Source organism: Cynocephalus volans, chromosome 13 (genome assembly GCF_027409185.1).
Source record: "Cynocephalus volans isolate mCynVol1 chromosome 13, mCynVol1.pri, whole genome shotgun sequence".
NCBI classification, from domain to species: Eukaryota; Metazoa; Chordata; class Mammalia; order Dermoptera; family Cynocephalidae; genus Cynocephalus; species Cynocephalus volans.
In genome coordinates, this window is record NC_084472.1 from 64,742,965 (window position 1) to 64,766,726 (window position 23,762).

The window sequence follows — 23,762 nt, forward strand, 5'->3', positions numbered from 1 at the left end:
CCAGTTCGTATGCTTTTTTCTTTGTTCCACTGGCTCAAACCGTCAGTACAATGTTGAGTAAAGGTCATGAGAGCAGATATCCTTCTCTTGTTTCTAATCTTAGGGGAAAAGTATTCAGTCCATCAAAATTAAGTATGATGTTAGCTGTAGGTTTTTTGCAGTTGCCCTTAATCAATTTGAGGCAATTCCCTTTTATTCTTAGCTTGTTGAAAATCTTCATGAGTCATGGCTGTTATCTTTTGTCTAATGCTTTTCTGCTACTATTAAGATGATCATGTGTCTTTTCTCCCCTTTATTAGTAAGTTGTAGTATATTGATTATTAAACCAATCTGGGATAAATTTCACTTGGTCAAAGTACATAATGCTTTTTATATGTTGCTACTTTGGTTTGCTGATGTTTTGTTAAGGATTTTTGTGTGTGAGGGATATTTATCTATAGTTTCTAGTGATGTCTTTGACTTTAATATCAGAACAGTTGCAGGGTTAAGGCCATAGCTACGCTAATTGTCTGGTTGGGGTCATTGTTGGACTCCTATCAACGCAGCCAATTGTATTTCTACAGACAATTCATAACTAAAGCCAAAATGTTTCATATGCTAAGTTTCCCATTTGTCTTGTCTAGGCCAGGGATTAGGGCATACAGACCCTTCAAACCCATTGTACAGACTGGGTCAGAGACCCCCAACATGCCTGACTTGGTCACCAGGCCCCTTATATGCAGGTTTATGCTAGGTAATTGGGAAAGATCCTGGGAGCTGTTGGCAGACAACACAAACTCAGTACTCAGCTTCCTCGGCAGCAGCTTGCAGCAGCACATCTGGCGGCGGCCTCCCCAGGGGCAGGGGGCACTGTGGATCAGAGCCGCTCATCCTTTATACTTAAGTCCATACCCAGGATAGCTGGGTGCACATGTGCAATTACATTAGACCATAACCAAGGAACACCTGGGCGCACGTGCATATTTACATCAAATGCTCAACAAGATTCTGAACACCTGAGGGGCCCTGACCATTTTCCTTCACTTTCCCTTCAATAGTAAATATGTTAGGTTTTGCCTGCCATATAGACTCTTACCCAATAACACAACTTTGCTGTTGTAGCAAGGCAGCCATAGTCAATATATAATAAAATGAGTGTGGCTTTGTTCTAATAAAACTTTTATTTATGAACACTGAAAATTGAATTTCATATAGTTTTTATGAGTCACAAAATATTATTTATTTATTTTTTAACATTAAATAGTATCAAAACCATTCTTAGCTTGTGAACCATGTGAAAACAGTGGTGGGCTCGATTTTGTCTGCAAACTATAGTTTGCTGACTCCTGTAGTAATGAGTTTAGTTCATTCACATTTAATGTAATTATTTGGTATTCTTAGATTTACATCTATTATTTTGCTGGTTTTTTTGAAGTTAATTTTGGTTTTCTGTTTATTTGTTCCTGTGTTATTGCATTATTTTGTGTTAAATTCATATTTTTTAGTGTATCAATTTAATTCCTCTGTTATTTTTAAACAATATTTTCTGAGTAAATTTTTTTGTGATTGCTCCATGGATCACTATGTGTATCTTTACTTATCACAGTGTGCTTCAAAATAATGCTAACTTAATTATGCTAAAATACAGAAACATGGTTTCACATGTCTTCCTTTCATTCCTTTGTGCCATTATTCACGTAATTACATCTGTGTATATATAACCTCAGCAATACAGTGTTACAATTATTGACTTATACAATCTCATGTACTTTGACAAACAGAAGAAATGAGAAAAAATGTATTTATAGTATTTTATGTTAACCTACACATTTATCATTTCTAATCATCACCAAGTGTGATGAATTATTTGAATTTGAAAAACATACTTTTGGTATTTTTTCTAAGACAATACTGCTAGCAACATTCACTTTTTTGGTTTGAGAATGTCTTTATTTCATGTTAATTTTTTTTTTTCTGTTTACTCTTGAGCATTATTTTGGATATAAAATTCTTGGTTAACAGTTTTTAAAAATTTCTTTTGCATTGAGTATGTCATTCCACTGCTTTCTGGCCTCCACTGTTTCCGATGAGAAGTTAGCCTTTATATGTATTGTTTCCCATGGGCGATGAGCCCTTTCCTTCTTGCTCCCAGTCATGTCAGCTCCCCCAGGCAAGACCACCACAGACTGCCTTACCTAGCATTCAGTAGTTTTCATGAATACGTGTCTCAGTTTGTTGTCTACTGTTTATCTCCAAAATGCTGAAATGGTTGCTTTTGCCGGTTTAGTACAGCTCTGTACTTTTGCGGGAGAGGATTTATCGACCTCCTCATTCCTTCATGCCACAAATGAATCCCCCTGGGTAAATACCGTTTTTATCCCCATTTTCAGATGAGAAAACTGAGGCATGGGTGTCCAAGTTCATTAGGGAGCTGTGACATGAACTGAGACAGAGTGGCTCTGTTTGTGCTCTTAATCACTAGGCTGTGTCTTACCATGCTTCATGTCATGTTAGTGCAGTCAGATACAATGGTAGTTTCCAAATCATGGGCAAAATTTTCAGCACTTTTATCTATTACCTGGCAACTTCATTTGTTACTTTGGGCAAGTTATTAAACTATCTAAGGTTCAGTTTGCTCTTCTCTCTATAATGGAGATAAAGGGAGTGTCTTCCAGAGTTCTGGTGAGGATTCAAGAAGGGAGGTGTATGTTTCTTAATACACAACCTCCAAATGTGTGGTAGTTGTAGTAATAGTAGCAGAAGTAGTAGCAGTAATGATAGGAAACCTCCCTCTGGTCTGAATTTGATATCTTTTTGATGATGGCATCCTAAATGTTTCTTTTATAGCACTTCTCACAGTCTACTGCCAATGTTTGCTAATTTATATAAGGGTACTTCAAAAAGTTCATGGAAAGATTCGTATTATCTTTTAATTTTGTTTTTCCACAAACTTTTTGAAGTACCCTCATACACTGGAATCTGAAATCCTTTGGGGTAATAACTTTATATTTCATCCCATGTTTTTACTGTTGCTTGCAGCTAAGTCTTCATACTGTTCCAGGAAGTGCAGTGTTATAATTGGTATAATTTATTAAACTAGTCCACCGATGTTTGGTGGGTATTCCTGTTGTTTCCTGATATTTACATTAATTCCACATTTTTGCCAAAATGAATTATGTAGTAAAAGTCTTGCATAGTGATTAAGTGGGCTTTAGAGTCATTTGTGTGATTATAGGCAAGTGTCTCAATCTCTGTGCCTCAGCATCCCCCTCTATATGGTGAGAATATGACTGCTGCTGCTGCTGCTGCTGCTGCTGCTGCTGCTGCTGCTGCTGCTGCTGCTGCTGCTACTAGCCACAAACACATACATAGCCTGATATGTGCTAGGTGTTATTTTAAGGACATCACATATGGACATCACATATATTAACACATTTAAAACTCACACCTAACCTGAGTGATAGGTATTGTTTTTTCTGAGATCGTACAATTATTAAATGGTGGAGCTGGGGTATAAATGAACTCATGCAGTTTGATTCCAGGATGTTATACTGGTTTGTGCATAGTACCAAATATACAAGGTTATAAGGGTTAATGAAACACATTATATATTCAGAAGGCTTAAACCAAAGTCTGGCACATACTAGGTCAATATGTGGCCTAAGTTTACCAATATTAGGTTATGTGATCAAGTAATGTTAGTTTTTTTTTTTTTTAAATTAATGCTATAGGGAACATTACTGCTCATATGTCTATATTTTTGGCATGAGGATATATCCAAAAGACAAGTTCCTAATAGTATAATTACTTGATTAAAGCATATGTGAATTTAAAACTTAGATATTTAAAAATAATCCTTTAAAAAGGTGTACCAATTTACACTTCAGTCATTAGTTATGAGTGCCCAGTTTAAAATACCCTTCCCAACACTAAGTGTTATTGATTGAGGTTTTTCACAGGTGAACGTGTTATCTTGTTTTGGTTTGAATTTCCTTTTTAGTGAATTTTAGACATTGAGGTGTAATTCACATACAGTAAAGTCACCTTTTTTAGTGCGCAGTTCCTTCAGTTTTGACAGTGTTTTCAGCACCATGATCAAGATATAGAACCGTTCCCGTCACCCCCAAATTTTTGGAATTTATTTGCAGTGACTGAATTGGGGATATTTTAGGGTGTTGATTGGCCACTTGAATTTGTCTCCTCCCTCTCTTGCTTGATTTCTTTCTTGCTTTCTTACCTTTATTTCTTTCCTTCTGTCATTCTTTTTGTGTGATCTGTTTGTTTGTATATTTTGCCCATTTGCTTATAGGATTATTTGATTTTCTCTTACTGATTCTAACAGCATAGTCTGTGTTACAGACTTTAATTCTTTGTCATATATGTTTGCAGTTTCTCTCTAGCTTAATTTTTGCCTTATTTACATCATTTTTTGGTTATCCAGAAATTTATAAATTTTACATTGTCAGATTTAACTGTCTTTATGGATTTAAGATTTTATGTTATGTATAGAAAAGCCTTCTGCAGTGCGAGATTTTTAAAAACGAGTTTTCTCCAACTTTTGTTTTTTAAAAATAAATGCTTGCATATTTGATCTTTCTGGCATTTATTTTGATATAAAAAAAGTGGGAGACCTGCTTTCCCCACTACTCCCAAATGGTTATTCAGCCTACTCATGATCATTTATTGATAATTCACCATTCCCTCAGTAGTTCAGCTTGTCCTCTTAATTGCTTACTCCTGTGTGTCTTTGTGTATTTCTTGACTTTCAATTTTTTTCTCCCTCCAGTTTTAAGCAGTTGCAGTACATTTTAATATCTTGTGCTCCTTCATTTAGTCCTTTATAATTTTTCTGACTCTCTTCATTGTTTATATATCAAAGTTAACTTCACTATCGTTTTGTTGAGTTTCTTGCAAAAACACAATTGACGTTTTCTTGGGATCTTGAGTTAATATTTTGACAGGATTGAATTGTTTTATCTAAGAACAAGTTGTGTCTTTCTGTATATTTAGATCTATGTGATCCTCTAAGGAGTTTTAAAGTTTTTCATGTAGTTCCTTACATTTCTTATTTCTTCTTTTTTGAAGCTGTTATAAATAGGATCTAGTCTTTTATTATATTTTCTTACTAGCTTTTTAAAATTATACAATTACTGGAGATTTTTATGTATGAATTTTGTCATTGGTTACTTGACTGACTTCCTTTTTTGTTGTTTTTTTTCCTAGCAATTGTTCAGCTTACATCTATTGTATTTCTGGGTCTTCAATCATGTCATCTGTATATAATGACAATTTTGTCTCCTCCTTTCCACTATTTATACTTATTTGTTACCCTTTCCTAATTCATTGGCTAATGTGTTGAAAATAATGCTAATTAATAGTTTTTGATAGTTGACATCCTTGTTGCTGGCTTTCAGCATTTCTTCATTGTTTACTGTAGCTCTGATTTTGTTATATGTGTGTAATGTTCATAATGTTCAATGTTTATTCCTATTTTACAAAAGATTTTTCTGGGAGAGGGTCAGGAATTGATGTTTAATTTTTTTTCTTAGATCTTTTTTGTAACATATAGCTATTATTATGTGATTTTACTCCCTTGATATACAGTAAGTTACAGTAATAAATTTCCAAACATAGAGCCATGTTAGCAATCCTGGAGTTGTTTTCCCCACACCACTACCAGTCTTTGCTGATATTTGAGATTTGTACTTCAGTGTTCGTAAGTGAGATTTGTTTGGTTTTATTTATTTTTTAATTAAAAATGTGCTGTCTTTGTCAAGTTTTCCTATCAATGTTCTTTTGACTTCAAAAATAAATTAGGGAATTTTCTTTTAGTGGTGTAGTGAGTATTGGACTTAGGACTTTATTGACATGTCACTTTTTCTTTCCAAGGGAAGAGGACCATAGTAGCTCTTTGAGAACTTTCTCAGTTTCTTTGATAATTCTTAGACTTTTTTGGATTCCTGCATCTTTTGATACAAATTTTGGTAATATATATTTTACTATAAAATTACTTATTTGATCTGAGTTTCAAATTAATTTTGAAAGTACTTTTACATATTTTGATTTCTTATGAATCTTTGGTTATTGCTCTCTATTTCTAATTTTGTGTAAATACATTTCCATTTTTTCTTGGTTATGCCAACTAATTGTTTACTAGTTGAGTTTTCTGTTGTTTAACCTAAGAATCAACCCTTGTAATGTTTAATGCTACTGCTTTTCATTTTCTCATTCATTAATGTGTGCTTTTATCTTTCTTTTTCTTTTTTAGTTCTAATTACTGACTTCTTGAATGCATAATTTGTCTCTTAATTTCTTACTGTTTAGTTTTGTAAATGTTTAAGCTTTGAATTTTTCTGTGAGCTCAGTTTTAGGGTCTGGTGAAATCTCATAGATTTTGATGTGTAGCATTTTCATTATGTTGGTACACCATTTTTGTTCTCTTTGAGATTTTCTCTTTGACTCGAGTTATTTTAAAGATGCTTAGTGGTTTCAATTTGAATTCATTTAATTTTTTTTTCCGTTTTTCCTATTTAGGTCTTTCTGATTTTTAAAATTTACTTAGGGTTTTATTGTGGCCTAATATATTGTCACTTTTAGTACCTATTCCATAAGTTCTTGAAAAGGAAATGTGTTTCCATTTTTTTAGGGTGCAGAATCTCATATCCAATAAATAAAATAATTATGTAACTTAAATCTGCTATATTCTTTATTTTTGTTTACTTTATTTTCTTGGGCTGAAAGAGACATTTTAATGATGTTCCATTTTGTATGTAAAGATTTTTGGCTGTTTTTATCTTTTATAATGTGCCCTTTTTATTTTGTTTGACCAATTTTCCTTGAACATTACACTGTCTCATTATTGTTACTCTAGCTTTCTCATTGTTGCTAGCATGCCCTTTTTTCTTTCTTTTCTGTTAGAGGTGTTTTTTCTTGTTTTTTTTGTATTTTGTTTTTTCCCCTCAGAAACATTCAGGATTGTCATAGGAGGGTACTTCAAAAAGTTGGTGGAAAATTAGAATTGAAAGGTAATACAAATCTGTCCATGAACTTTTTGAAGTACCCTTATATTTGTTGGTTAATTGAAAAACTTCATGAAACTAGGGATTCATGTACTGTAATCATTTTATTTTAAATTTTAAAAAGTACATATACACTCTTTCTTTAATTTCTAAATGGAGGACCAATGTCTTTTCTTTAAATATCCATTGACTGAACTCTGTATCCGTCTCAATTATATATTCTATGTCCTTACAATTATATATTCTATGTCCTTACATAATGCATCATCTAGGATTTCCAGTCTGTCACTTCTTTTAAGTAAAATTAGAAGCTAATCACCTGCCTGGATTTTTTTTTTTTCCCTTTTTAATTTTCTCTAGTCTTTTAGAGTGGTTTTGCCTGTACCTAGTTCCACAGAAAATTTTTTTAGCCATCTGCATTTGTTTAGTACAGTCCTCCTTTGGTGTCTCTGGGGGATTGGTTCCAGGACTCCCCAGAGATACCAAAATCAATGGATGCCGAAATCCCTGATATGAAATTTGCATGTAACCTGTGCATATCTTCCTGTATATTTTAAATCAATCATCTCTAGATTACTCATAATTCCTAATACAATGTAAATGTTATATAAATAGTTGTTATACTATATTGTTTAGGGAATAATGACAACAAAAAAAGTAAATAGACATAATTTTTCCCCCAAATATTTTTGATTTGCAGTTGGTTGAATCCATGGATGCAGAACCCACCAATATGGCAGGTTGACTATATTTACAAACCGAATAGCTCTATTTTTGCAGAAATAACTTTTTAAGAAATAGCTATTTATTTCCATGTTTAAATCATGCAATGAATTTAAATTCAACAACGTTTGGATCTGAGAATCAGCCTAAGAACTACTTCAACTGATGGAATAAGAAAATTACAGGCATGGTGAAGAAGAGGATAGTTGAAAAGGGAGTTAGCTAATGGAGATTTTATGGTTTTTTTGGAACTTTGTGAAGCAATTTGTTTTAGTGTGTCATTTCCATATAACATATAGTTATTTTTTTTTTTAAACTGGATCTGAAAATCTTTTTCTTCTAGTAATTGAGTTTATTCCATTCATATTTATTGGTATAACAAACATGTTGGAACCTAAATTGTATCATAATTTATGTTATATTTGCTGTTGCTATTATTTTATTTTTTATTATGTATTGTTTCTTCTCTCCTTTTTCTCTTCTCCCTTTTTGGAAAGAATTGAGTATCAGTTATCTTTCCTTTGTTTACTAAGGGAATGGCAAGTAGTGTACTCATCAATTCATGAACAGTGGAATAGAATCCAAGAAACCGAAATGGAAGGGCATGAACTGTAGCATGCTCAGAAACTGATAAAGCAACTTTTGGTGCAGAGGGATATTGACAGCAATATAAACTCATCTTGGTAACTTTTTATGTGGATGCTTTCCTTCACATTAGAAGTCTTTCTCTTTGTTCTTTTAAACTGTCTTCACAGATGACTTAAGCCTGCAGTTCTCAAAATGTAGTCTGTGGATCCCTATTCATAATAATGTTAAAACATAATTTGCCTTTTTCACTGCATTGACATTTTCACTGGTGGTGCACAAAGCAGGGGTGCATGAAATTGATGGCACCTTATCAATCAAGGCAGTGGCACCACACTGTAATAGTAGTGATTTAATAGTAGTCATATATTCTTTTTTTTTTTGGTGACTGGCCAATTTGGCTAGTAATATATTCTTTATTGCCAAGCACCTTTAGTAAGAAAGAAAATTCCAGTTACACTTATGAATGCCATTGATGAAGCTGTAAACATTACTAATTTTATTAAATCTTTAAACTGAGTATACATCTTTTTAAAATTCCTATCATGATAAGGAAATAGAAAACACTTTTCAGTGCACCCTGAAGAAGGAAGGGATGTCTGGAGGGGAAGTGCTTGTTGCTGTTGTTTAAGTTGCTGACTGCACTAGCTACTTTGTTCATAAAATACCACTTTTACTTAAAAGAACGGACAGACACACTACAGTTATTCAGCTTGGGTTTTTAATAGATACTTTCTCATAAGTGACCAAAGTCAGCCTGCCACTTCACTGAAAATAATTGACAGTATTATTGCCGGTGATAAAATTCAAACTTTCAAGCAAAAATTACAGTTGTGGAAAACATATCTATCGCTGTTGGCTTACCTGCTTCCCAATACTTAAAAACTTATCTAATAAGATCAGTGGTGATATTCATAAATGTGACTTCTTATGTTGTATAATGAAATAACTGTTACATGATATTACAAAATCATGTATGTGTAAAAGATTTATTCAAAATGCAAAATAGACCAATGGATTTGCATGTAATAAGAAAAAAATTTCTTGATATGGTTTCAGATTTCACAGTGCAGTTTAAGCTTTTAAGAAACTACCACTTGTTGAGTTTTGCTATAGTATCAAAGAAAAATATCCACAGTTCTATGAAAGGTTATTAAATAGAATATATTCCTCTTTTTTCCAACTATGTATCTGTAGTAGGCTGGATTTTCTTCTTACACTTTACCTAAAAAACATACAGTAGTCCCCACTTATCTGTGGTTTCACTTTCAGTTACCTGTGATCAACCAGGTCCTTAAATAGGTGAGTACAGTACAATAAGATATTTTGAGAGAGACAGAGACCACATCCACATAACATTTACTATAGTATTGTCACAATTGTTTTATTATTATTGTTGTTAGTCTCTCACTGTGCCTAACTTATAAATGAAACATTACGATAGGTATATATGTATAGGAAAAACGTAGTATATGTAGGATTCGGTACCATCTGCTGTTTCAGGCATCCAGTGGGGGTCTTGGAACACCTTTCCCGCAGATAAGGGGGACGACTCTATTGTAACAGATTCAATGCAGAAACAGACATGAGAGTCCAGCTGTCTTAAGTCTGATAATGTAAAGTGGTGCTACTTCTTTCACTGATTTTTATTGTTTGGGAAAATATAGTTATTTATCATGAAAATATTACTTATGTTAGCATGTAATGAGTATATTGTCATTTTATAATGAATTAGTAATTATTTTCAAATCTTTTCAGTTTTAATTTCTAATAGGATAAATTTCAGTAGATATAACCAACATAAACAAAGCTTTTTGTGCTCTTCAATAATTTTTAAGAAAGCCAAGCGTCTTCACCTTATTGTCCAAAACATTTTCCCTTGAACCTGTACACACATTTTCAAGTGTATGTGTAAACATAAAATTTTACAATTAGAAAAGCAGTTAAACTGATTCAGAACATTTACTTAGGCATGAGACAGATGGTAATCCTATAAAAAGATGTCATATATTTTTGGAAGTGCAAACAGAAAAACAGATACTCTTAAAACTTCCAGAGTGATCTTTGCCTAGAAGAGATAGGCAACCATATGGCCTAATAGAACTTTTTATAGTTTCTAATGTTTATGACTGAATTTTGTTTCTTTAATATTAGTATTGAGTTGTATATGGATTGGTAGTAGAAAAAGGAATAATTTTCAAGTAGATAATTGCCAAGTACTTTTACTGTGGGTGCCAGTGTTTTGTTTTCTGGGGTATGGATGTGATACTGGGAAGCAGAACCATTTAAACCCCAAATTCAGTGGGGTTAATTTAAATGTGAATACTTACCGCCTCAGCTCAGTTACTCATTCTGCTAACAGGGCTATTATATACGTCTTTATGCCTGGCTAGATGACATGGTATTTAGACAGTGAGTTTGTCTAATAAACAGCTCAATTTAATGTTTAAAATTAGCTGATGCTCCAAATCTTTATAAATATTTATTTTTTACAACCTGTTCAAAAACACAGTATATGGCAGTAGACTTTTAAAAATTCTTTCTTCCTTTTATAGGGATGGTATTGTTGATCCCCTGATAGTCTGTCTGACCTGAGTGGTTTTTAGTAGAACGATTTCATACAGATTCTATCTACACACCAGTCAAATCCTATCTATAACTAAAAGTAAACATTTGTCAGATTTCTCTCTCATCTCAACTCCCACCTTGTGTTAACATTATATTATGAGTGGGTTTGTATTACAATTTATCCATTCATATTTATGTCTCTCCTACTGGATTAGGAGACCATAAATAATTTATTAGTCTGCATATTACCATACAGTGCTGGGCATGTAGTAGGGGGCTTAGTAAATGCAGAGGGATTAAATGAATGTGATCAAAGTTAGAGCTTTGGTCTTTTGTCAAGAAACTGAGTAGTGCTGAACTGCTCGGTGGGGAGGTCAAAATCTTGCTCTTAGTTTTATTAGTGTTTTGCTCAAGTTCAAGCTAATCATCTTGTTACAGCATTATACTTTGATGGTTGCAGAAAAGGCAGAACATGGCCATAAAGGAAATAAAATATTATGCATAGTTGAAACAAAATGTCTTTGTAAAGCGGTATTACTATGATCAATTAATATGACTTATGGGACCAAAATGTTTTCCTATGAAATAATAACTTTCAGCAAATCTTCACAGAATTGAAATCCTATCATTTCAGCGATGAAGCAGTACACAAAAAACGTTTAGAAAATGTATTTCTGGAAACAAGTAAAAATTTGCCATGGGAAATTGCAAAAAGGAATAAGCAATAATAATTCTGGAAATATGCTTCATAATCTTCTTCCAAGTAGATCTACACTAGACATACCTAGTTTTAGTGGGCGTGCTCTAGAGATGCAAGTTTTTAAGCCTGCAGGCATTCAGCTTCTTGCCCCTCTGTGCTTGGGATGTGAAGGTGAATCAGCCCTATCTCAAGTAACTCATGAGTATAGAGGGACATTTCTAGATAACTTATCACAGATTGTGGAATTCTTTTTACTTATTTTTGCAGATGTTTAAGTATTTTAAAAAATGTATAAGTTGTTGAGAAACTGACCAGGCTTTTTGTTCTCCTGTTTTATGTAGTGCCTTCTTTGTTGAGTGTTTTGCAGTGTTTTGCTGGGATACAAACTGGTGAACAGGCAGAGAGGGAGCAGTCAGAATTAGTACTGAAGACAAATCTGGGTCTGTACAGTGTAGAGTTGGGAAGGACATGAACACAGGCCTGTAGTTTCTGGATAAAAGAAAAAAGAAAGATGCAGAAAGAAAGGAAGGTAGATTAGGGCTTGTTCTTTAAATATCAAATATTTGCCAAGTGCACATTGTGCAGTAGGCAATGATCTCCTCTGCTGGGTGAAATATAAATCTCCTAACAGAGCTGACATTCTTAAGAAAAGTCTTGGATGTTCTTATTCAGAAGCTAAAGGATTAAAACTGAGTAAAATGAAATTGTTGTGGAAATATTTTATAACGTGCTTTTTTTCCCTTTTTTTTTAGAAAATGGCTTTAAAGTTTAAATGAAGCTGGAAAAATACATAGATGCAGCATTGCAGCCTCTCCAGATGTTTGGGGATAATATTCCAGAGAGAAATTGATCCCCTTGGATTAGGTAACTAGTCATAATGAAGAAAATTAGTCTTAAAACCTTTCGGAAATCTTTTAACTTGAATAAAAGTAAAGAAGAAACTGACTTCATGGTCGTACAACCACCGTCACTAGCCAGTGACTTTGGAAAAGATGATTCCTTATTCGGTAGCTGCTACGGTAAAGATATGGCCAGCTGTGATATCAACAGCGAAGATGAAAAAGGTGGGAAAAACAGATCAAAAAGCGAAAGCCTGATGGGTACGTTAAAAAGGCGGCTTTCTGCGAAGCAGAAGCCAAAGGGCAAGGCCAGCACCACGTCCGGGGGCTGCGCTGACGAGGACACCTTCTCCTGCTCTTCGGCGCCCATCGTCTTCAAAGACGTGAGGGCGCCGCGGCCGGTCAGGTCCACGTCCCTCCGGAGTCACCACTACAGCCCCACACCGTGGCCTCTGCGACCCACCAACTCCGAGGAGACGTGCATCAAGATGGAGGTGAGAGTCAAAGCCCTGGTGCACAGCTCCAGCCCCAGCCCGGCCCTGAACGGCGTCCGCAAGGCTTTCCACGACCTCCAGCCCGAGCCCGCGCGCCAGGAGCAGGGCAGCGCCCTCAAGAGCCCGGCAGCCCAGAATGGAGACCTGCGCCTGCACCTGGACGAACATGTGCCTGTCGTTATTGGACTCGTGCCTCAGGACTACATTCAGTACACCGTGCCTTTAGACGAGGGGATGTACGCTCTGGAGGGACCGCGCGGCGGCTGTCTGGACGCTTCCTCCCCCATGGAAGTCTCCGCACTGCCTCCTCCTGTGGGAGGGAGCTCGTTCCCCGAAGATGAGAGTCAGGTAGACCAGGACCTGCTCGGGGCCCCAGAGATCTTCGTGGACCGGGCCGTGAACGGCTTGTTGATCGGCACCACGGGAGTCGTGTTGCAGAGCCCCGGCGCCGGTCACGACGACGCCCCTCCGCTCTCCCCGTTGCTACCTCCGATGCAGAATAGTCAAATCCAAAGGAACTTCAGCGGCCTCGCTGGCGCAGACGCCCACGTGGCTGAAAGCATGCGTTGCCATTTGAATTTTGATCCCAACTCTGCCCCCGGCGTTGCCAGAGTTTACGACTCGGTGCAAAGCAGCGGTCCCATGGTTGTGACGAGCCTCACAGAGGAGCTGAAGAAACTCGCTAAGCAGGGCTGGTACTGGGGGCCCATCACGCGCTGGGAGGCGGAGGGGAAGCTCGCAAACGTGCCGGACGGGTCATTCCTCGTCCGGGATAGTTCTGACGACCGGTATCTTTTAAGTTTGAGCTTTCGCTCCCACGGTAAGACACTTCACACGAGAATCGAGCACTCGAATGGCAGGTTTAGCTTCTATGAACAGCCAGATGTGGAAGGACATACGTCTATAGTTGACCTTATTGAGCATTCAATCAGGGACTCTGAGAACGGAGCTTTTTGTTATTCAAGGTCTCGGTTGCCTGGATCTGCCACCTACCCCGTCAGACTGACCAACCCAGTGTCACGGTTCATGCAGGTGCGCTCTTTGCAGTACCTGTGTCGTTTTGTTATACGTCAGTATACCAGAATAGACTTAATTCAGAAACTGCCTTTGCCAAACAAAATGAAGGATTATTTACAGGAGAAGCACTACTGAAAGATGGAGAACCCTGCATCTTGCACTTTGGGAATAAGAAAAAGAGATTGAAATACAGTTTACAAACTTTCATTGCCATCAAAATCTTTTGCTGCCATAACTGTTTCAGTTTTACGTGTGAGTCATCCGTTTGTTTAGGGGTGGGGACCTGTCTCCAAGGTGTCTTGGGTTTATTTTGGTTCTTTAAAAAGGGAAGTCCTGAGGTTTTACAAGTGTGAATTATCTTTCATCAATGTGCAGAATAATCACAATGTGAATTATCAGATTCTCCTTAACGCCCCCAAACCCCCATTCTTTGCTGCTATCCACTGTGATTTTTATGCATTAAAAGCACATTTCATGTGTATTCAGCCCTAAGTAAAGTTGAATGAAACTTATAAAGTGAAAATTGCTGTGTCTTTTTAAATGGCCCATTTTCAAAATATTGTGTTAAATAAACATACTGTGTGAGAAAACACAGAATTTACATATACACTGAAAATAATTTTTTAATCTCATATTTTAAAAAGATTTATTTAGAATTATGAGTTGACATAATGTTGGGTAATGGAATGCAGATCTGTAACATGTCTTTTACAACACGCTTTTCTAAATTATTGTTAAGGCTGTGCTACTTTTTTTTGGTTGTGAAAAGTTGAGTTTTCTGTTGCCTTCATTTTCATCTTGTGGTTTGTCGATTTTAATAAATGGCCTTATATGAAAAAATTGTAAAGAAATGTATACCACCAATTTTGAGATTGTTGCCTTTTCTGTCATTAAACTCGGGTACAAATTGGCATAACATATGAAGATCTATGGGACTAGAATTAAAGAAATATTAGATGATCATAGTTTCCTGTGATAACATTTTTTTGTGTTATCTGTGCTTTCCTTTGGTAAAATGTTTTATTTGTGATTTCTTTCGCTTAGTCAACATTTCTTAGGTGAACTTGATTGTACAAGTAATTTTCATAAATGGACTGGACTCTCTTGCAACATTAAAGTTTATATAAAGTTCTAAATTGATTTGAATAGAAAGAAAATATTGTTTTAAAGTTGGATTTGTGTTTTTCTTTTTTGTAGTCAGTATTAAAATGTGCTAGATTTGAACACTCCTTCCCCCCACTAAAAACAACCCTCAATGACTTTAGTTGAAAAATTGTGGAAATTGTGGAGCATCATGTGAGGAAAATATTAAAACCATATCAGATATATGGAAGTTTTATTGCCTACCATATATACTGCCACTTAGAAATAGGTTTTTTATTTGCTTCTTTTTTAGTTTAGCTAAGTCAAATAATTTGGCATCACTAGTTATTTTATCTGTTTGAGTCAGTTGGGGGTGGGGGGAGATGTTATGCCCTGTAATTTTCAGTTATTTTGAAATGCAGAGTGTTTATTCATTTCATGATTCTGGAATGTAGTATTTTAGGATTGCCCTGTCCAGAAAGTGTTTCCAGCTACACAGCTTTAAAGGAAAATGTTTCCATCTCAGATGAAACATGTAATTTGAGATGTTTCTTCCTTTGTCACTTAAAGTTTTCCTAACTCTTACCCACTTTAAACACAAGCGTTAAAGTCTGGCTTTGTCATTCAAACATACTGTATCCTCACTTTTTTCTCTTTGTTTTTTAGGGTCAGAACTGAGGTATTACCTAAAGGCACAATGCCATAATATCACAATGTTGTGGTATTTTGACTTAAAGGGGAAAAGGTACTTAATCTTGGTGGAATATTGATTGTACCTTGTTATACAGACTCATTTTCTGATTTGTTTTCACCTAATAAGATGGAATACGGAGTATACTGTAATAATATAATTTAAGTGTTTGCTGTAAGCTATTTGGATTAAGAACTATTGCAGAGTTGTAAGCTTGTTATCAAATTAATGCAAGACATTTAAACTATTTTTTTGCAAAACTATTTATTTTTAAACAACTTAAAATATATCTAGGGTGAGTTAAAAGTCCCTGTGCATCTATATTAGATGGCAGGTATTGTCACAGAGTCACTGTGTATTACTAATAAATGTTGAAATGGCTTCCCCATGTCTTCAGCAGCATTTACATGTCCTCTGTATGAGATCATGGTGCACAGAGGTCTTTGGACTTGCCCTGAACCCGTCTTATGTGGACATAGCCTGTTCCCCGCATTATCTCATAATGCCATTTGTTTAAGATATACCCATTTAGTGTCAAGATTATTCTGATTTTCATCCAAATGTTTTTAAAACTGTACTTTGTGTGTTAATGTGGGGCGAGTCTTGATACTGTTCTAATTCAGAAAGGCAATTTTTGATGTGCTTTTGAGTATTCCTAATACGAAATACTTTAATACACCCTATTCTAATCCAAATTGAAATTGTTAGGCTGTGATAGTGTAACAATAAAAGTCAAAATATTTGCCAAAATATTAGATTTACAAATAGAAAGGTGTATTGCAATATTTTTCTGCTTTCGTACAAAGATAATCATTTAGCATAGGTAGCACAACATAATGTGAAAGATTGGCTTTATATAATACTAAAACAGTCTGGTTAAAAGTTGAGATGGGGAAAAAGGAAAGAAATCTTCATCCTGTGGTTTGGTCTGGATACAATTTGGTTAAATTTTTGGATTCTATTGAAAGGTAACTTAGATGATATGGACACAACCTGTAAGTAATTTTTAAATATGTGCTTTTAAAAATCTGAGCTCAAGGCAAGAAATAGAAAACAGGAAAGCTGTATTCATTTGCCATAATAAATGAATCAGTTGTTTTTTATCAAATATTTTATCACAAAACACGATGGAGGCCAGAGGCTATTTTCAGACTTAGTGGACACTGTTACACATTTTTATAAATAATAAGAAAGCTATAGAAAGTACTTGAAAAATCTCTCTCTGTCTAAGGAAAACTGTTCTCTTTCTACTTGGTGCAATAATCTGAAAATTTAGAAGGTTAAAAATATTATATCACAGGAAATGATCATAGAACTAAAAATAGTTTTTAAGGAAACCACCTACACAGGGCAACCATCTTGCTATTGATGAAAATTATGTGCCAAAAGGCTAAATCACTGGCACGTATGAAATAAAATGCAAAGTATACATTATAATTTCTGAGCCAGTATTTTTAAAACAGGATAAAGTTACTAAAATCTTAGTAAGTTTATGCAATGTCTCTGCTAATGCTACAAGTCTAAATATCTTTCTAACAATGCTTTCAGAAACACCAATCGTAATTACTATACATTTCACATTGTATACGAAAGATATTGCTTTATGAATGATTCAAAATAATATATTTTCCTTTAATCCTAATTGCTTTTATCAGATATGAAGTCTTAATTTGAAAATGAAATCACACTACCAGCAATAGACAATTTTGAATACTCTAATGAGGACAGTAGCCAGTTCCATAAATAACTTAAAAATTATAAAAGTATTGGTACGCCAGTAATCACAAATTTGGTTTCTTTTAATACTTTTTAAATCCTGTAACAGTGATTTTTTATAAACATCCTTTTTATTAATCATAACTTGGCAAAATGCATAGTTGCTGTTTCTGAAAAGTGGTCCAAACTCTACATCCAGAGATGATGAAAAATTCTTATAGGATTTTGTAATAAGTGTTCGGTTAAAGAAATTTCGTAGTTGTTGGAGTGCCATGAAATTAATACTTGCAATCCAGATTGCTGTAGTTTACACTTTTTCTGTATGTTTCAAATCAGGTGTGTACCATTTGTACTGAACACCACAGAATGAATTATCCAAAGTCCATTGATTTTACTATGTGTTTTGGTTTGTAAACAAATTACAGTAATTTCTTGCACATTTTTGGAAATTAATTGTATAAGAATTTATGTATCTGCTTCTAGATACAGTGTGTAAATAAAAATTTCATTCACAAGATCTGCCTAGTAGTCTATTTAATACCCTGATACAGCATCTGATTTTAATTAATTGGGTTAAGTAGGTAATTTCTGGGTATCTCATGAACTGGGCAGAGACTTGAGGGTGGGAGTCAGTAAATTTTAGTAGAACAGGAAAATTAGAATCATGTCACTAATGGAAGATGCCAAAGAAATGAAGTGTCAGCCAGAGGTGCTAATACACTAAAGCCTTCAGCATAATGGTTGGAGTGAGTTGGGAGAACATCTGCTAAACAACCTCACTAAAAGGTTAGGCTTAGTAATAAAATGTTTTGATTGTGACATTTTAAAAAGCATATCCCCTACTGTTTAATAGTATTTCTTAGAGATAGAACCAGGTTATTGAGAAGTCCTTTCATAGATAAGGAAGATTTCTCATTATATCCACTGAATTTAATTGTATGCTTTTAAGTCCTTAAATAGCATGTTGGGTTAAACATTCACGTTAAAATCTATTATTTTTTTAACGAATCTCTCCCCTTCCCCCTTTTTTTCATCATGGCTACTTCAGAGATGAGTTTTAACTTGATCTTATGTATTGCAAATTTTGACTTTGGTAAAATCCAAATGGTATGGAGCTCTAACCACATTTTCCAGAGCAGGTATCAATTGACAACATTGGCATTACTATCATACATTTTTTGATGGTGATGGTGCTAATGAAATACTTAGATTATGAGATGACAATGGTCAGGCATCAAAAATGGTGTAAAAGACTAGATTTTACAGACCCATACCATAGCCAGGTAAACAGATGTTTCCTTTTTTAAATGAGGGTTTTATTCTCATCTCCCCGTTCTCTAGGGTCATTCATTCAACAAGACAGGAACAGGGAGGTGTACTGAGGCCAGGCTGTATTCCTTGCAGGTGCCTCCTGAGAGGCCACCCACAAGGAGGGCGCGGGTGGAGTAGACATGCATGCGCTCTACAGAGATCAAACACCTGCTGCTACAATGGCAGATGCCTCTGAAACTGCTGGGCAGACCCCAGGACTTCTATAATTAATCATGCTTACCATAGCCACTTTTCTTTTTCTCCCTGCCTTTTAGCCCCTCACCCCACCTTTAAGTTACCTTTTCTTTTTCTTTTTTTTTTAGCTTAATAGGTTTTACTTCTGCTTTTCCTAGCCTTTCAATTTTCTGGATCAAAAATAGTTTAACTTTTTATCAGTTGAATTTAGCTCTTGCCTGCTATTTTGGTCCCCAGTCTAATTTTTTTTTTCTTTTAAGTTTTAGCTTCACTTAAAATTCATTATTTTTTAAAACTTTTCCTTAATTCTTTTAACTTGGTCATGTTTCATTTCAATTTCCAGTTTTAAGGGTTGTCTAACCTTCTGGACTGTCTTTTTAAAGAAACATAACTCTTATTTTCGTCCTTCTCTTTTTGCATGACTTGTCCTGGTAGTAGGTGCAGAGCTGTTTTGGCATTTGCTACTTTGTGTGCTCCATACCCTCCACTGGAATTTTCCAGGACTGTTTTCAGAGACCCTAAGACCTATGAGTCTTCGCAGTTCCAAAGGGTCTTTGTCTCCCATACCATGTGCTCCTTTATGAAGATAGCAGATTTGATGGGGTGGAAGTATTAGCTTATGACACTTACATAATTTGGTCCTAATAGGAAGATCAGTCATGAGCCCATAAAGTCTTTGCCTAGTCCTACTTCCTAAAGTGTTTCCCTTATGTTTTCTTCTAGAAGTTTTATAGTTTCAGGTCTTATATAAGTCTTTAATCTATTTTGAATTGATTTCGGTATATGGTAAGAGCTAAGGATCTAGTTTCATTCTTCTACATATGGACACCCAGTTTTCCCAGCAACATTTGTTGAAGGGGCTGTCTTTTCCCCACTATATGTTCTTAGTGCCTTTGTTGATGATCAGTTGGCTGTAAGTATGTGGGTTGATTTCTGGATTCTGGATTCTGTTCCAATGGTCCATGTGTCTGTTTTTATGCCAGTACTATGCTGTTTTGGTTACTATAGCTTTGTAGTATAATTTGAAATCAGGTAGTTCATTACTGATAATCTTTGATTTGATGCTGAACATTGTGGGTGAAAAATTTTAGAAGCCTTGGACTATTATTACCTTTCTCCAAAGAGGGTTAAGTTTTCCTTTTGAAGGCATGTAGATAACTGGCTGATCATCATGATTCTTTTGATGCTCAATTGTAGGTATTGTTAGGTCTGATCTATTTTTTTCCCCTACTCTTATGGCACAGCTACTCTGGGGGCTCAATTTAAAGCTTGACTGTGTACCAGGACCACTCTGCTTGAACTCCACATGTGTCTTCCCAGTACTTCACAGCTGTTAAAGTCTGTTTGGCTCTTTAGCCTTGCTGCTGTAGTTTTCTTCCAGGATTCTTTTTTTTAACTTTTTTTTTTGTTCTTCTGAGGTTCATACTCATGCATGAAAATTTTTAATCAGATATTGACTTGACAGAAATTTTTATAAAGTTCTTTGGGTTTTTTCTTTGTGATTCTATTCTTAGGTCTCTTTACCTGATGAGACTGCCACATTCGACTCGAACTCTTTTTCTGTGTGCTGCAATTTGGAAGAGTGCTCAGGGAAAAAGCCAGAATAAATGTGGAGCTCACCTCTTGTGTTTTCCTATCTTGACCATTGTAGCCTATCATGTTCTGCCAGCCTAAGTTTGTGGCTCTCCAGTGCTTTATTCATGCTTTACATGTAGTTGTTTTTGGTGATATGGTTTATCAGATACACGATGATTTTTCATGATCAGAATTGGAAGTCACCATCTGACATCTGATGTACTGTGTTTAATTGTTTACATGTTTATTGGCTTTCTGTCCCTCAAACCCTCCCCCCCCATTCAAATGTAAATGCTATGAAGACAGGCATTATGTTCAATTCAATATCACCTGACATAGAATGGAGCCAATAACATAAAAGGTAGTCAATAAATACTGTATTCGATAGTCAATCATTGAACCTCAGAGCAAGGGAAAAATTAACTTATGGATACCAGAGAAATCACAAGCAAAATAAAATTCAGAGTAACCAAATGGTAGTCACTTTATAAAATGTAAATCTTATTATGCTTTGTATAACCTCAATAAGCAAAATGAAGCTTGTCTCAAATAAAATTAAGTCTTCCATGGAGAGCTGAGACTAGTTATTACATTCTGTGACGAGATAGACTGTGAGACATGGACCAGATCTAGACAGGAAAATCTCTTAGCTTAGACCACTATAACAAAATACCATAGGCTGGATGGCTTAAATAACAGGAATTTATTTCCCACAGTTCTAAAGACCAGAATTCCAAGATCAAGGTGCCAGCAGAATTGGTGTCTTGTGAGCTCTCTCCTTGGGTTGCATATGGTCCTTCCTCAGTGCACATGGGTGGGAGGCGGGGAGGGAGAGAGAGAGTGAGTGCTTTGGTGTCTCTTTTTATAAGGGCACTAATCTGATCCTGAGGGCCCCACCCTCATGATCTTATCTAACCCTAATTACCTCCCAAAGGTCTCACCTCCATATGCCATCACATTGGGTATCAAGGGCTTCAACATATGAATTTTGGAGGAGACACAAACATTCAGTTTATCAGTTGCGGTGGCTCAGATTCCAGCTGACAGATGGGAGAACGTCTTCTCCAGCTTTTCAAACCAAAATTTCTTGCCTCGTTTGTGTAGTCACAGCCTCCTCTCTCTCTCTCTCTCTCTCTCTCTCTCTCTCTTTGCATTCAGTTAAATGTTTAGCTGTAATTATATTTCTGCATAGTGTATATGGCTCTATAATAGGTATTTTGATGGTTTAAAAATTGTGGACAAACCCAATCTATAACCAAGAGTATTTTTTAAGCTAATAATACCTACTCTGGAATGGAAAACATTCCTGAAGTTAATTTGTTTCTACTCTCCTCTTACCACCCTAAATCCAGGAGTATTCTGACCCTAACCCAGCTTTTTTCCTCTCTCCAGAAGTAGCATTTTTACTAATTCTGTGTCACATTTGTGCATGATGTTCCAGCATCTAACAAAATTCCCTTTACAAAAACAAGATGACTTTTTGTTGTTAAAAATTCAATTCCAAAATATTTCTTCCAGCTTTAGCACATAAACAGATTAAAGGTAAAAGAAAATTTAAGTTGCTGAAACTATTAAAGATTAAAATGTACAACCTCTTTGCCCTCTTCTGGTACAGCAGTGCTTTTCCTTAAGGATCTCCAAATGAAACCATTTTAATAAAAAAAAATATGACAGGGCATGAGGCATACTGTGACCTTGGGGCTGTTAACAAATGCATCTGCATGTCCCTAAATAATTAACAGATGATCTTTCATGGCTTTGATCACTTTCTGAGCTGGTCTCTTGATTTACCTGGGCAATGGCCTTGTTTTCACTTGAGAATATCTCTTCAGAAAGCAACAAGGTTGTGGAACCAAATTTTGATCTATATCCTTTGATTATGGGGAAAATTTAAAGATAATTTACTTATTAGAAACCATGTAATTTTTGAAGCCCTCAGCTGGAAAGTACAGCTAAGGCATAGTATGTAGAAATTTATATTTATGACTTTGGGCATCCCACTCAAACAGCTCTTACTTCCTAATCCTAACTACATATTTTCCTAGTAATGATGGTTGGTAGTTGGTTTGTGATTGCCTTAAAAAGTGATTTAGTTTTCTTCATTTTTCCCCCACTACTCCTAAGGAAATGGTTTTTCCTTGTTTAGAATTTAGAGACAATTGGTGGAATCCAGAAACTCAGCAAATGCCAACTAGAAAGGGAAATCTGAACTTGAGTTTTTAGAGCAATTTGATCCAGATATTGACTTTTTTTCCTTTCTGTCTTATATACTGGAATACCTACATATTTATTTATTTGTTTCCAGTCATGTGTGACTTTTCAAGCTATCACATTTACCATGTAATGGAAGATGAAACGTGAATTTAAATGTGAAATTAAATTAACAATTTAATATTACTCATTAGCTCAAGGGCATCAAAGAGTTCATCTAAGTATATCAAACATGTAACATTTACCAACTACTAAATTGCTATTCTTCATCATTGATTGATAGGACAATGGATTTTAACTTTGTTGTTAATCTGTGTGAGTTAAAAAGATTTCGCTCCCTATAGGAACTGGTGGCAGGACCACAGCAGGGTGGGAATATATTTCCATTGTTCTCTGAGGAAGTTAAAATGCAAGACATATAAATGTGCAAATAACTAAAAACTCTCAGAAAACTCTGGGTGAAAGAAAGAAATGTATTTATTTTTCTTCAGTTTTCATTTTCATATTTTCATAGCCTTAGGGTGAAAATTCACTTTTAATACCATAACATTTATTTCTATTCCGAACTTGTGGTAGAAATGAATATGTTTAGACCTAGAAGTTGAATACATATTAAGGTAATCTGTTTGAATTTGGGCATGAATTTTTCAATTGCATTTCTCCCCAACTTATAGTTTATTGGCTTTTTTTTTTTTTTTTTTACATCTAAGTAGATTACAGGATAAAGTTCTGGAGCAATTTCCCTAATAGCCTAGATCTTTTGTGATATTGAATTAAAAATTGTATCTTTATAACTCTCCTTTTGACAATTAATTATAGACTACTTACCTGTTCACTGTAAAACTGTCTTGCCTCCATATAGATATTATAAAAACCTAGAAAGTAAGGTTATAATATTGTCTTAGTACTGAGTATCTAGGACTTGATTATTTTCTTTAAAATGTTACTACAATTAATAATAATTTTTAGTATTGCATTAGCAGGCACATATCCAAAATTGTTCTCAATAAAGATAAAGGTGATTAGAGAATTCTTGAAGTATTTCTTTTCTTCCTT

The 23,762-nt window shown here is 35.1% G+C and overlaps 1 protein-coding gene across 1 annotated transcript in view; it reads left to right on the forward strand.

The window, feature by feature from the left end:
- SOCS6 (suppressor of cytokine signaling 6) overlaps positions 1-17,799 on the forward strand; it is a 33,406-nt gene extending 15,607 nt beyond the window's left edge. Inside the window, exon 2 of the mRNA XM_063077410.1 lies at positions 12,327-17,799. Coding sequence (XP_062933480.1) covers positions 12,452-14,059 — 1,608 coding nt within the window. The 5' untranslated portion in view covers positions 12,327-12,451 and the 3' untranslated portion in view covers positions 14,060-17,799. The remainder of the gene's footprint in view (positions 1-12,326) is intronic.
- Positions 17,800-23,762: the final 5,963 nt, after the last annotated feature.